Genomic DNA, 13784 nt, shown 5'->3' with positions numbered 1-13784 from the left:
AAAAATTCTCTTAAAGAGTAGTTAAATAGCTCTGTCAAACTGGGAAGACACCTTAAGTGGGGTCCTACAGGGATTCATCCTAGGCCCAGTTCCAGTCAGTATTTGTATTAATGATGTGAAAGATGGAATAGATTGTATACGTATATTAAATCAGGTAGGAGGTGAGGGAGGCTGAAAGCAGGTTGGAGAACAAAAGCAAAATTCATAATGACCTCAATGAACTGTAGAAAGTCATGAGACAAAATTCAATAAGGAAAAGTATGAAGTGCTATACTTTGAAAGGAGAAGTGCACAAATATAAAAAAGTGAGGAGACATGACCAGGCTGCAAGGAAGCAAAAAAGGATCTATAGATTATGATGGACCATAAACAGAAGAATATGATTTCTCCTAATAATGTGACACTGCAAACAGGGCTAATGTTATTCTGGGGTATATTTACAGCAGTGCTGTATATAAAATATATGGAGGTTATTATTCTGTTCTAGCTAGTGCAGGTGAGGCCTCCACAGAGTGTACTGTGTCCCATTTTGGACACTGTATCTTAAGGAAAATGCAGACAAATTGGAAAGAATCCAGAGGAGAGCAACAAGAATGATGAGAGGTTCAGAAAATGTGGCCTATAAGGAAAGGTTGAAGGAATGGCCTTAATTAAAAAAAAAAATTAAGAAGGTTGGTATTCTTCCAAAGTTCAAGTTAAAAATAAAAGGGATGGTGATCAATTGTTCTCAATGTCAAGGAGGGATAAGACAAAGGCAAATCAGATTAATTTACAGCAAAAAGAAATTTAGGATGGGTACAAGGTAAAACTTTCAAATTGTTAGGGCAGTGAAACACTGGAACTGTACCGAGGGATGTTGCAGAAGAACCGGTTAGGGTCCAACATCTGTCAAAGATGGTCTAAGATAACCTCTTAAGGTTCTTTCCAGACCTATCTTTCTATAATGGATAGAAACAGGGGTGCCCTACTTGTCTCTATGTTTGCTAACTAGTGTCCCAAATGAAGGATACATCGCACCCAGCATTTCAAGAAACAATTGTATGAGAGATCACACACAGAAAAACTAGAGGTGAACCGATACACTGGTCCATATCGTATCAGCACCAATAAAAGGAAAATTTACATTATTGTGAATTGGCTTTTTTTGGCTGACATGGCCAATAATGTTGCCAATAAATGCCGTGTGCATGGGCACAGCCACAGCATGCGAAAGGCCAGGAGCACAGCCCAGCAGCTTGAAAAGCAGCATCCACAGCTGGTAAGTCTGTTGGCAGGGGAGAAGGGGGGCTGATCAGGGCCCCCACAGTGAGGGAGTGAGTAGGACTGGGGAGGGGCTGCTCAGTTGGGGTGTGGGACAGAGCCACGAGCAGCTTATCTGGGGGATGTGGGGTGGGGGTGGGGTGTGTGGCTCCTGCCACTGTGTGCACACCCAGGGGAGGCATGGGGGACATGTGCCCCCCAGATCTGTGTGCAGGGTGAGGGTGAGCTGCCTGCTGTGTGCTCAGGGCTGGGGGTGGTGGTGGGCTCTTCCTGGCAGGGTGGGGTTTGGGCCAGGGCTATGCTTAGGGCAGGTGGTGTGGGCGCTGGGAAGGTGGCTATGGTGAATTTTGGGAATGGCTGCAGCCCCCTATAGTCACCCCTATCCAGCACCGCCACTGCCTGTCCCAAGCACAGCCCCGGCCCAACCCCCCCCGCCAGGAAGAGCCTGGAGCTGGCCCTGGCCCTGAGAATGCAGCCTATTCTTGCCCTGCACATAGATCTGGGGGGCACATGCCCCCACCGTGCCTCCTCTGGGGGTGTGCACAGTGGCGGGAATTGACCCCCTCCCTCCCCGTGCCCCCCGGACCCACTCCTTCCCTCACCATGGGGGCCTCGATCTACCCCACCATGCTCCTTCCCTTCCTCCCCTTCCCCACAAACTAGCTAAATGCTGATCTCCAAGCTGACGGGCTTGCCTGTTGGCAATTGGATTGGTAGTGGTTGATACGGCTTGTTAATAATTGGCCACTGGTAGAAGCCCAAAAAATCTTTATCGGTGCACACCTAAGAAAAACAAATGTATGATTTTGCATTGCAAACAAAGCTGTGGTGGTGGGTTGCACATTACAGTAGGCACTGTTCTGTTTTCTATAAAGTTACCTTTCTTTCCTTGAAATGTTTAACGACCCTTGACATACATGGAAATAAAGCACAACTTAATGTTATGTCATTACAGAGCTATTAACACTTTTAAAATGTATATTTCCTGCTCAACATTATTACGACAAACATTTGACACTATCCTGCCCCTCACCGCAGCCATTTTCCTTTAAGACAAATCCCCCCTCCAAAATACCAGTCAGATTTTCTCACTTAATCCTCTTCTGACAAAAATGATACCCGATACAGTAGTCTGCACTCCCACTCAATCATACACATGCTATGATAGAACAATGAAATCTATCCTATTGTGTGATCAACTTGATTTTACGGAGGCAAAATTCTCCAGTGTCCCAAAACCATACCACATAATTCAGTGTTAATGTCCACCATCATAATTGGTATCAACCATCTACCTAGTAATACCATATCCACATAAACTACCAAAATCTCAGCTATACTACCTAATTAGAACAACTTTTATCTCTAAGACACCTCTAAATACAAGCAAATATTTTGGTACGAGACTCTGAAGTAACGATGGACACTGCTACAAATATTCCTGTTTTTGGATCCAATTCACAAAGGTATTTATGCACATGTTTAAATGCACTTTTAACTTTCTGATCCTGTAGCTATGGACTGATCTGGAATACAGATGCCTTTGCTAGAACTAATTTAGAGCACTGATTTCAACACTACAGGATTAAACTCTAGCGGTGCCTGTCCACAAGTGCAGAGGCTGCTCTGGCATGCTGTAATTACAGCAGGGCAGAGCAGATTTGATGAATCGAGTCTGCTGGAGAGTAGGCCTATGCAAATAGGCAGCTTTTCGATTCAGCTTCGGATCTGGCCACTTCAGATGCCAGGGATCTGATCTGGAGCTCCAGATTGGTTTCCTGCTTCGATTCGGCTGAAGCGGCTCCAAAGCTTCAGAGCTGCTTCAGAGATCCAGCCATAGGGTATAATGGGGAATCAATGAAATATATATAACTTTGCTGTTATTTTCTGATTTGGATGAAACTTGTAGGGGTGGTAGCCTCTGCTGAAAGCATAAAGCCTGCCAAGTTTCAAGAAGATAGGTGCAGGGGTTTGGGGGGAACTGAACCCGAAATTCTTGAAAGCAAAACGCATGTCACGTGTATGCATTACACCACAGGGGGATAAAAACTGCAGGGGTGGTGGCCCCTGCTGAGGCCATGAAGCCTGCCAAGTTTCAGGGAGATAGGTACAGGGGTCCTTGGGCCCTGCACCTCTAGCTACTGACAGGCAAAACTCATGACATGGGTGCTTGTGCAACTGACTGTCTTGGGGCAGCTGATTGCCTATATTGATTATTTCCTCTCCTTAGTCTGTGGTTTTGTTGGTGTTAATCCTTGCTCATTAACTCATTATCTAGTAGCTTCACCTGTCAGCAGCCAGAGGTGCAAGGCTCCAGAACCCAGAAGCCCCTGCAACTATCTCCTTGACAGCTGGCAGGCTTCATGTCTGCAGCAGGGGCTAGCAGGCCTGCAGCTTTCACCCTGCTGTGCCTTAACACACACAGTGTCACCCATGTCACAATTTTTGCTTGTCCACAGCTTGAGGTGCAGTTTCCCCAAACCCATGCACTTATCTCCTTGAAATGGGCTTTGTGGCCTCAGCACGGGCCACTACCCCTGCAGTTTTCAGCCCACTGCACCTCAACACACAGAGGGTCATCTATATCATGAGTTTTGCCTGTCAGCAGCTTGAGGTGCAGTTCCCCCAAACCCCTGCACCCATCTTCTTGAAACTGGGCAGTCTTCATGCTCTCAGCAGAGGCTACCACTCCTGCAAGTTTCATCCAAATCAGACAAAAAACAACAATCTTATAGATATTTCATTGATTCCCCATTATACCCTATGGCCAGATTGCCAAAGTGGCTCCAAAGCTTTTTTGAAATGGCTCGTAAGCTCTGAACCACTTCAGAAAGCCTAAAGAAGCCAGCGCTTTGATCCAGACAAGCTGCTTCAGCGTCCAAAGCATCCGAATCTTCTCCTGATCCAAAGCATGGTCCGAAGCCTCGCACAGCCCTACTGGAGAGACCATCAAAACCTTGCTATACTTAAGATATATAGATGACATCTTCATTACTTGGACTGAAAACCTGCAATCTCTGACTGAGTTCCATCAGAAATTTAACAATCATCACCCCTCCAATCTGACTACCTCTTGAATCCTCTAGCACCAACATCTCCTTTTTAGACACAATGATCACTTTCCAGAATGGCAAAATACAGACCATGTTATACAAGAAACTCACAGACCAATGTACATATCTGCACAGAAGGAGCATTTCCCAGCTGGCATGCTGTGCCATTTGGGGCTGGAGCCACACACCCTGCCTGGCTGGGGCCACGCCCCCCACAGCCTGCTGCTGTGGACATAGACAGACAGGGAGTGTGGCTCCAGCCAGCCAGAGGGCATGGCTCCAGCCCAAAATGCGGTTTGGCTGGCCATGCCTCCCCCCCCCCACCCCCGGCCAGTGTCCAGATGGCCATGAGCCCCCCATCTCCCCCATGCTCCGTGTTTGATGTGCCATGGTGCCTTTTTATTTAGGTAAGTGTGCCGTGGGGTGAAAATGTTTGGGAAACGCTGCCCTAAACATACCAAGAAAGCTGTGATATACAGCCAAGCCTCCAGATATCACCAAATCTGCACTGAGGAGAACACCTGGGACTGCCACCTCACAAATCTTAAAAAGGCTTTCATTCAACAAGGACACTTCTCCAAAGAGACAGATCACATATTTGAAAGAGCCACCCAGATACCACATGAAGAACTGCTGCAGCACAGAAGGAAATCCCCCATGAATAGCACACCACTGGTTATGACATACCACTCCTCCCTCAAACCTATATGGAAAATCCTCAAACAATTGCAACCCATACTAGAAGGAGACTCAATTCTTAAAGAGATCTTCCCAGAACCACCTATCCTAACCTTCAAACAAGTACTGAACCTTGCTAACCTCATCACCAGAAGCAAACCTCCTATTGCCCAAAACACACACCAAATGGATCCAGACCATGCTATGACAAGAAATGCAAAACTTGCCAACATATCTCCACCACCTCCACAATTACTACACCCCACAACGGAAATCTATCAAAGACAGGAATACCCAATTATCAGTGGGGGCACATTTCTCACAAGAAAACCACACTCTCTCCAATCTCTCAGCTCTAATTCTCAAAGGCAATTTACAAAACACATTTCATAGACAAGCTGTGACTGTCCGGCTTTGACTACCTGCTCTTGGGCAGCCCTTGCCCATGAGATGGATGTTGGGCGTTCGCTGGGCTTGCCCTTTTGATCAAGCAGGTGTCCCTTCCACAACTTGCCTTCCCCACCCTCATCTGCCACAACTTGCTGGTTACTCAGTGGTTGGGGATGGCCGTCAGATATACAGTGGCCCGCGGTTCACCCGATGGTCCTTCATGGGGCTCCGCCTCCCCTACAGGATTGATCCTTGTTGGCCTCGGCCTGCCCAGGGAGTTGTGTCCCTTCCGTTGGCCACCTGGTATGCCTGCCTGACAATGGGAATTCCATCCTCTCGGGCCTGTCTCCACTCCACCTTCCTCCTCTCCTCTTGCCCCTTCTCTTGGGGAAACAAAAAAAGGGAAAACCTCCGAGGCGCTCCCCTTGGCCCCAGTACACAGGTAGCTTACAAAGCCTCCCCTCCTCAGCCCCTTCCCAACCGGGGAAAACAAAAGGAAACGGGTCGTCCCAGTGACCCTATGCCCGAACCTGCCCCTAGGCTAAACTACGTCAGGCTTCCACCTTGCTATATTAACTTCAGGTGCCCTTTTAAATCCTCCCGCACCCTTGGAGCTCTTCACCCTCCGCCGCTGACCCGGCCAGGAAGGGTGGCGATACCCGCCTTGATCGCGGTCACTCCGGGATTCCTCTTGGTGTCCCTCCCTCCGGCGTGGGTCCCCACTCGCCCTGGTCACTCTGCCTCTCCCACCTGGGATCTTGCTGAGCCTCCCGTCTGTTCCTGGATCCTTGTTCGGGTCCGGAATCTCTGCTGCCTGCTGCCTTCCAGCCTCCGGCTCCCAGTGTTCCACTGGATTCGGTGGTGCCCGCGGTGAGGGTTTCCTCCCTTCTCGGGTTCAGCCAGGGCCCTCTCTCTCTCTCTCTTCCCCCTTCTGCGGCGTTGGCCGCCATTTTTATTCTTGCCAGCTGGCGTCTGGAGCTGACATCACCGGCCGGCCATAGCCGTATAAACAAGCAGCTGATGAGCCACGTGGGTTCTCCCTGCTGCTTCTGCTGCTCTGCGCCCCCTGTTGCAGGTAAGTGCTTACTTATACGTCCCTCCCTGGGACACAAGCCTATGAACTTCACTTCATCAACCTCCTGGATACAAAAAAAATTGTGGACTAAATATAGACAATGGATTTATGATACATTATAACCTGCCTGACATCTGACTCCCCAGGTACCTCTCCACTATTGACTTGCTACATTCATCCCCTTTCCCCTCCCCACCCAGCCTGTATCTTATCCACTGACTCCTCAATTTACAATCTTCACAGACTAGCTTTCTTGGATGCATGACAGCCTTTGGTTTCTTTACTATTCATTCCATCCAAGAAGAATACACACTGACTGTAGATGCTTCCTCAGCACGATGAAGGGTTTTTAAACCTGAAAGCTTCTTAAGAAAACATTTTCCAACTATTTAGCTGGTCTACTAAAAGATATATTTACCCAAAGAACCTCGTCTGCCTATGTCCTTAGACCAACACAGCTACAACCTACACCCCTGAAACATTTCTATTTCTCCTGTCGGGGCATAAAGTGCTCCCATTATTTGAATACGGAGACATCGGTGATTTTCCAGGGGGTGATCCTATTTCGAGAACGGGAGTAGCTTGCCTACCCAGAGGATGTAACAAGTTAGTCATAAATTGCACTTTGTTGGTCCACAGGATGAAACAGAATTCTGTGCTAAGTGCTTTGCTGAACTGAACTTTTAAATCACTTTACTCTATGAAACACACTTAGATGCACAAAAATAAGCTTTCAGGTCAGCAACTTTTAGTTCTCTGAATTCTTTCCTTTCTTTTCCTAGATATTGGAACTTTGTATTACATTAGCTAATGCAAACTCTGAAGCAGGGCATATATTTAAGATTGCTTTAAGGGCTTGGTTTTATATTTTCCCAGAAATACGATGTTACAAAAGAATGTTGATTTATGTCATTCTTTCTTGTAACTTGAATAGCTTTGTACGCCTGGAAAAATTCAATAAAAAGAAATCACAAAAAACTGTACTGCAACAAATATTTTATTTTAGCCACTTATCTAAGATCTACTTTCAGAAATCTAAATGACAAAAGATAGCCCAGGGGCAGGTTCAAAAGATGTGATGTTTCTCAAAAAACAGCATTAGATAGTCATGTAGAGCCTCTACCAGTTCATACAATCAGATACACAGTGGCTGCATTTACACGTGAGGTGGACTGCGCAGTTGTTATTGCATAGTCATTTAATACTTGCATAAGCAAGTACCAAGTAACTTTGCAATAAACAGCGTTACTGCGCAGTACTGTCACCACATTTCTTCCCCCACAAGCTACTGTGCCGTAGCTCTTTATTACTATACAGTAGTCCCACTGCACAGTTAGTGCCTGGCAACATTACTGTGTGGTAGCAACGAGTTGAGCTAGGAGCCGAGGCACAGTAGCTTGCTGCTACTGTGCTGCCGTAGTGCCTTGTGTAGACGCATCCAGTAGGATCATCCATTTGGCACTAAGTATCTGTACAGAATAATCTGATCTCTCTGCATGTTAATCTCTTTCCTGTTTTTTTTGCACCTCAGTTTTGTACCTCTCTTTCATTTTCTTTAGTAAAACACTAAACCCTCTGTCAAAAACTACAGACATCTAACAGGTAGCATTTGTGTACTCTGTTCTCATTTATTCTGTTTGTTTTACAGCACAGCTTGATAATGTGATTTGCTAAGTCCCACATCCATGTTATGTATACTATATACCTGCAACATCACATTCACTGTCCGCTAGCAGGGTTGAAGTTTTGGACTTCAAAAAAGCAAAATTTCAAGAAGCTCAGGGCAATAGTAGGGGAAGCACTGTGGGACCAGAGACTGAAGGTGAAAGGTGTGCATGAAGAGTGGTTATTCCTCAAGGATATGATCCTCAAAGCACAAAAGAAGTTAATTCCCATGTGGAGGAAACGTAGCAGAAGGGCTGGGAAGCCCTCTTGGCTTAATAGGGATATCATGGTCCTCTTGAAAAAGAAGAAAGAGGCATATAAACAGTGAAAGCTTGGGACAGTCCCCAAAGAGGACTACACAAGAATGGCCTGCACTTGTAGGGAGCAGATCAGAAAGGCTAAGGCGGCGACTGAATTTAAACTAGCAATGGGCATCAAGGACAATAAGAAGTCCTTCTTCAGGTATGTAGGGAACAGGAGGAAAACAAATGGAAGTGTGGGGCCCCTTCTTAACAACTCAGGACTGCTGGTTGCCAACACTCAGGAGAAACCCTAATTCCTGAATGACTATTTTGCTTTGGTATTTTACCGGACAAAAGGGAAAATCATGCTAGATAGGGTACAGAATAGGCATGGTGATGCTGTTGACACTGAGCTGATCACATGGTGAGTGATCAGTTAAAACAGTTAGACATTTATAAGTCAGCAGGGCCAGATAAACTTCATCCAAGAGTGCTGAAGGAGCTGGCTAAAGTCATTGCAGGACCTGTAGTGAAACTCTTCCAAAACCTGTGGCACTCAGGGGAGGTCTCTGAAGACTGGAAGAGGGCCAGTGTTGTGCCTGTCTTCAAGAAGGGGAAGAGGGAGGACCCAGGCAACTATAGGCCAGTTAGCCTAACTTCTCTCTCAGGGAAAATCCTAGAAAAATTCATTAAGGAGTCCATGTGCAATAGGCTTGCAGAAGGCATGATTCTGAATGACAGCCAGCATGGCTTTCTTGTGGGCAGGTCTTGTTTTACCAATCTCATTTCCTTCTGTGACCAGGTAACTCACCACCTGGATAAGAGAGAGGAAGTCGACATTGTGTACCTTGACTTCCAAAGGCCTTTGTATCTGGTATCCCATGATATTCTCACAGGAAAATTGAAGGATTGTGGGTTTAATTGCTCAACAGCTGGGTGGGTAAGAAGCTGGCTGCGGGATAGGACCCAGAGAGGTCTAATGAACCAATCTGTGTCATCCTGGCGAGAAGTTGCCAGTGGTGTCCGTCATGGGTCTGCACTTGGTCCAGTGCTTTTCAACATCTTTATCAATGATTTGGATGTAGGGATAAAGAGCTCACTGGCCAAGTTCGCAGATAACACCAAATTATGGGGAAGCATGGGCATGTTTAAAGATAGGCTGCAGATACAGAATTTTCCAGACCTAAGCAGGCTGGAAAATTGGGCGAATTGGAAGCAGATGAAGTTCAACATTGAGAAGTGTAAAATGCTCCATCTGGGGATGAACAATCCCTAACACATTTACAGATCTGGTGGTGCCAAACTGACTAGCACCATGACTTAAAGGGACCTAAGGGTAATAATTGACCATAGTATGAATATGAGCCATCAGTGCAATGCTACAGCTGGCAGGGCAAACAATACTCTGGTGTACATCAACCAATGCATCTCAAGCAAAACCAAGGAAGTGTTTCTTCTACTTTACTCGGTGTTGGTGAGACTGCAGCTGGAGTACTGCGTCCAGTTCTGGGTGCCGCATTTCAACAAGGACATGGAAAAGTTTGAGAGAGTCCACAGAAGGTCCATCTGTATGATCAGAGACTTGCAAGGCAAGCCATACATGGAAAAGCTGAGGGACTTGGGTCTCTTCAGCCTAAAAACGAGAAGGCTGAGAGGGGATTTGGTAGTAGCTTACCACTCTATCAAGGGAATACATCAAAGGCTTGGCAAACAACTGTTTACCAGGGCACCCTTGGGGAAAACCAGGAGTAATGGCCACAAACTCCTGGAAGACTGTTTCAGGCTTAATGCTAGGAAAAATTTCTTCACAATTAGAGAATCCAGACAGTCGAATAAACTCCCTCCAGAAGTGGTGCAATCTATCTACCCTGGAAATCTTCAAGAAGAGACTGCATGGTCACCTCACTGCGGTCACCTGACCTCAGTTGTCTTTCCTGCCTAGTGCAGGGGAACTGGACCCCTATGATCTTGTGAGGTCCCTCCCAGCCCCTTACAATTTATGAATCTACGAACATGCTTATGAGACATGTACTTGTTAGAGCATTTTGAAGATAGTATTAATTATGTTAAAACCAATTAGAGTGTTAACACCAAAAGATGCTACAGAGATAATTGGTACGTATTTTCAGGCCAGAAGGAACTGCTACGGATGCTTACTCAGCCTCCATAATCAGCTGGAAGATTTTACTCAAGCATTCTTGCAGACAAATAACTTGTGGCTGAACTACAGCATCACTTTTAGAAAGAAATATAATGATGATTTAGAGATTCCCAGTGATAGAGAATCCACTACACATTGTTAAGAATTTCAAGAGTTGATTACCCTGCAATATTCTGAAACAGTCAGAATAAAAATCTCTTCCTTGTTCAATCTCTGTTCTCATGCAGTGTCATAATTTAACCAGTTTTCCCTACAGATTCAGGTTTTATAGATGTAAATGTCTATTTTTTTTAAATAAAAAAAGCAAAACAGATAGGAAACAAAAATCAAAGAACTCAAAAAAGAAGCAAAGAAAGGCCTGTCTCCATTACCTTAGGACCATGCTGGAGAGCACTGGAGGGAAGCATGTTTTGTCTGTTCCACACATACTACATGCTGTAACACAATGGGGGCACTACATGCAGCAAGACAAATTATGCACGCATGCCACAAAGAGGTTGCTATGCCCCTTCAGGCACACATGCTGCAAGTTGGCCACCCCTGCTATAACAAGTATCCTGTTAGTGAGGTGCTGGGCACATGTCAGTGACTTGCTCTCTCAGGAGGTTGTACAGTATGTGCCCAATACTGCACTAAGTGGGCTACAACATCTGGTTTGAACAGTAGCATGCGCAGAATGGGACCAAGGGGGTGACCATGCAGTATACTTCATTATGGTGTTCCCTGGCATGTTCCTGAGGGGACAGAGGCATGCCAAAAAAGATCTAGGGGTGGAGTTGGGAAACTTTTTAGGCTGCAGCCTGAATGATAAAGTTCAGGCCGGAGGAAGTACAGGGTGCCAGGACCCAGAGGCTATCCCTGTTTCTTCTTGTGGTGGTACAGAAAAGTGACCACTGCTGAAGCCATCCACTGCTGAATGACCCCCAATCCCCATGTCTGCAAGCCAAGTTACATGGCTCTGTGGGCTGGATTTGGCCTGCAAGGTTATAGGTTGCCAACCCACGGTCCAGGGCTTCACTATATAGCTAAACAATACATCCAAAAGGCACAAACCCGGCACCTTCCTTTTGCATATCAGCTTTATAACATATCACACCTAAACGAACGATGGTTATTGCCAGTGACGGGGATGGATTACATTAGACATGACCTGTATATACACTTTCCCTCTAAAGCAGGGGCTGGCGATTTTTCAAGTCATGGGCCAGAACAATCTGGCTCCAGTCCAGCACAAGCCTGGTGGCTTCAGTAGTACATCAGGAGGGAGAGGGTTTTGCCTGGGTTGTGCCAGGCCCAGGCAGCTGGAAGCTGGGCTGGTGCTACCACTGCTCTTCCCAGCCCCCAGCTGGGGTGTGAGCACAGCTTCCAGCTGGTGGGGACCTGTGCTGGGGCCACGCTCCTAGGAGCAGCACCAGGGCCAGGAAGCTGGAGGCTGCATTTACCCAAACCTATTTCTCTCCATCCCCCTCCCTCTCCCAGCTGCAGTGTAGGCACAGCTGGAAGCTGGCCACCCCTGTTCAATTTCTTACCAGCAGGAAGCTGTAGCCAGGAAGCAGGGGACAAGAAGAAATGGCAGCAATGCAGGTGCAGCTTGCAGTTGCCCGGCCCCAGCACAGTTCCTCATTGTCTACACTACCACAGGTGCAAAGAAAGACCTTCCAGCTCCACATGTCACATACAGTAGCTCTGAGAGCTGGATCTGGCCTGTGGGCTGTATGTTCCTGATCCCTGCTGTAAAGCATCAACTACTGCCACTGTTGGAGACAGGCCTATTTGTATACAATGACCATGGACTTAGACCCACCAGGAATTAGCTCCCTCTGCCCTGCTCCAGCTGTGAGTTGCAGGGAACAGCTGCACAAACTGCCAGGCTCAGCCAGGGCCAGCTCTGGTTCTGCACAGGTTTCTCTTTCCAGCACCTCCTCCCTACCAGCAGAGAAAATGGCAGGGGAGGGAGCAGCCAGGCAGGGGAGAGGCACTTAAAGGAGGAATCTGTGTGAGACTGTCATTGACCCTATCTGACCCAGACACAGATGGAGTCCCAGAGCCTCTCCGGTCCTGCTTCTGCAGGGGCTGCAGGGAGAAGCTGCACAGGGATCCAAGCTTCACCAGGATAGTGGTGGTAGGGGGTTAGCTCCTCTTTCCAGCATCTGCTCCCAGTCAACAGGGGACACATGAGGACTGGGAGGGCAGGGAGCAGGTAGAACCTCACCTCTCTGCCACCACTGTGTCTGGGTCTCTATCCATGTCTGCATCAGATGGGGACAGCAGTAGCAGCAGTGATAGGGGGTTTCCCCATTCAAGTACCTCATCCCTGCCTGGCTCCCTAGTGTCCACAGGCTCCAGCCACTCCTCGCTCCCACTCTCTGTCTGAGGGGTGGAGTAACAAGCGTCCCTTTAAGAAATTCTAGATGTGCCCCACTCAAACAATTCCCACAGTTGAGAATAAATATGCTTGATCTTAGCCAAAAGACTAAGATCAAGTGTATTCTCAACTATACTATATTTCAGTACACATTATCATGATCTTTTTCTCGCACTGCAAGGTTAGTGTTTTTAAAGGACTGGTATTGCCTTTATTCTGTCTTAGGCATATTAAATATTCCCCCTTTTTCTGTAACATTTTAATAGTATGAATGCTCTGAACTGTTTTCTCCAAGGTACACATTAAAGCAAGTGTTTTCAGATGGTGGTGTTAGGTGCCAGCCCCTGTTGCGTCCGATTTACACTGCTCTGATAGCACAAAATGTCCCATAACCAGCATTTCTGGCCATGGAAGGACCCTTCAGTGGCAGAAGCAGAATTATAGCTCCAATGGCAGTTTGTTTTTGAGGCACCAGGGAGCAAGGCTGGTGGGCAGTTGACCTGCCCTGTGCTTTCCTGCACACTGGCCATCCCTGCCTGTCATCAAATAGTCACCTGTGGTCAGTAACAGCTGGCTTTGTTTAGACGGGCCTCTGAACAGGTTTAACAAAAGCCCAAGATTAAATCTGAGTCAAATCTGCACTGCAAAGTTTTTTCAATATTGCTATATGGACAAGGAGAATGAAAAAATCATTATATCCCCTAACCAGGATAGCTCTGCAGGCAAGCCATGCAACCATGGCTGTAGAAGAGCGCTCCTGTTATCTTAGCCTAATGCCCGTCAGTCATGGAGGTGGTGCAACTATGCCAACAGAAATTCCTTTGCTGGCATATGCCTTGTCTCCACTAGGTGGCTCTGCTGGCATAGCTCTGAGAGCAAAGGCTCTTCCAGCACA

At 46.9% G+C, this 13784-nt stretch overlaps 1 protein-coding gene across 3 annotated transcripts in view; it reads right to left on the bottom strand.

Annotated features, from left to right (window-relative positions):
• Positions 1 to 13784, bottom strand: part of PRAG1 (PEAK1 related, kinase-activating pseudokinase 1) — a 50663-nt gene that overhangs the window by 24082 nt on the left and 12797 nt on the right. Inside the window, exon 1 of one of the 3 annotated variants that reach the window (XM_090032027.1) lies at positions 6132 to 6411. The exons of the other annotated variants lie outside the window; for them this stretch is intronic. Within the exon in view, the coding sequence (XP_089888153.1) occupies positions 6132 to 6331 (200 nt within the window). The 5' untranslated portion in view covers positions 6332 to 6411. Of the gene's footprint in view, positions 1 to 6131; positions 6412 to 13784 lie in introns of those variants that run through there. 3 annotated transcript variants of the gene reach the window in all.

The sequence above is a fragment of the Crocodylus siamensis genome, chromosome 2, assembly GCF_052110815.1.
Source record: "Crocodylus siamensis isolate JL-2025a chromosome 2, ASM5211081v1, whole genome shotgun sequence".
NCBI classification, from domain to species: Eukaryota; Metazoa; Chordata; order Crocodylia; family Crocodylidae; genus Crocodylus; species Crocodylus siamensis.
Note: the sequence above shows the minus strand (reverse complement) of the source record. Positions and strands in the feature narration are given on the sequence as shown.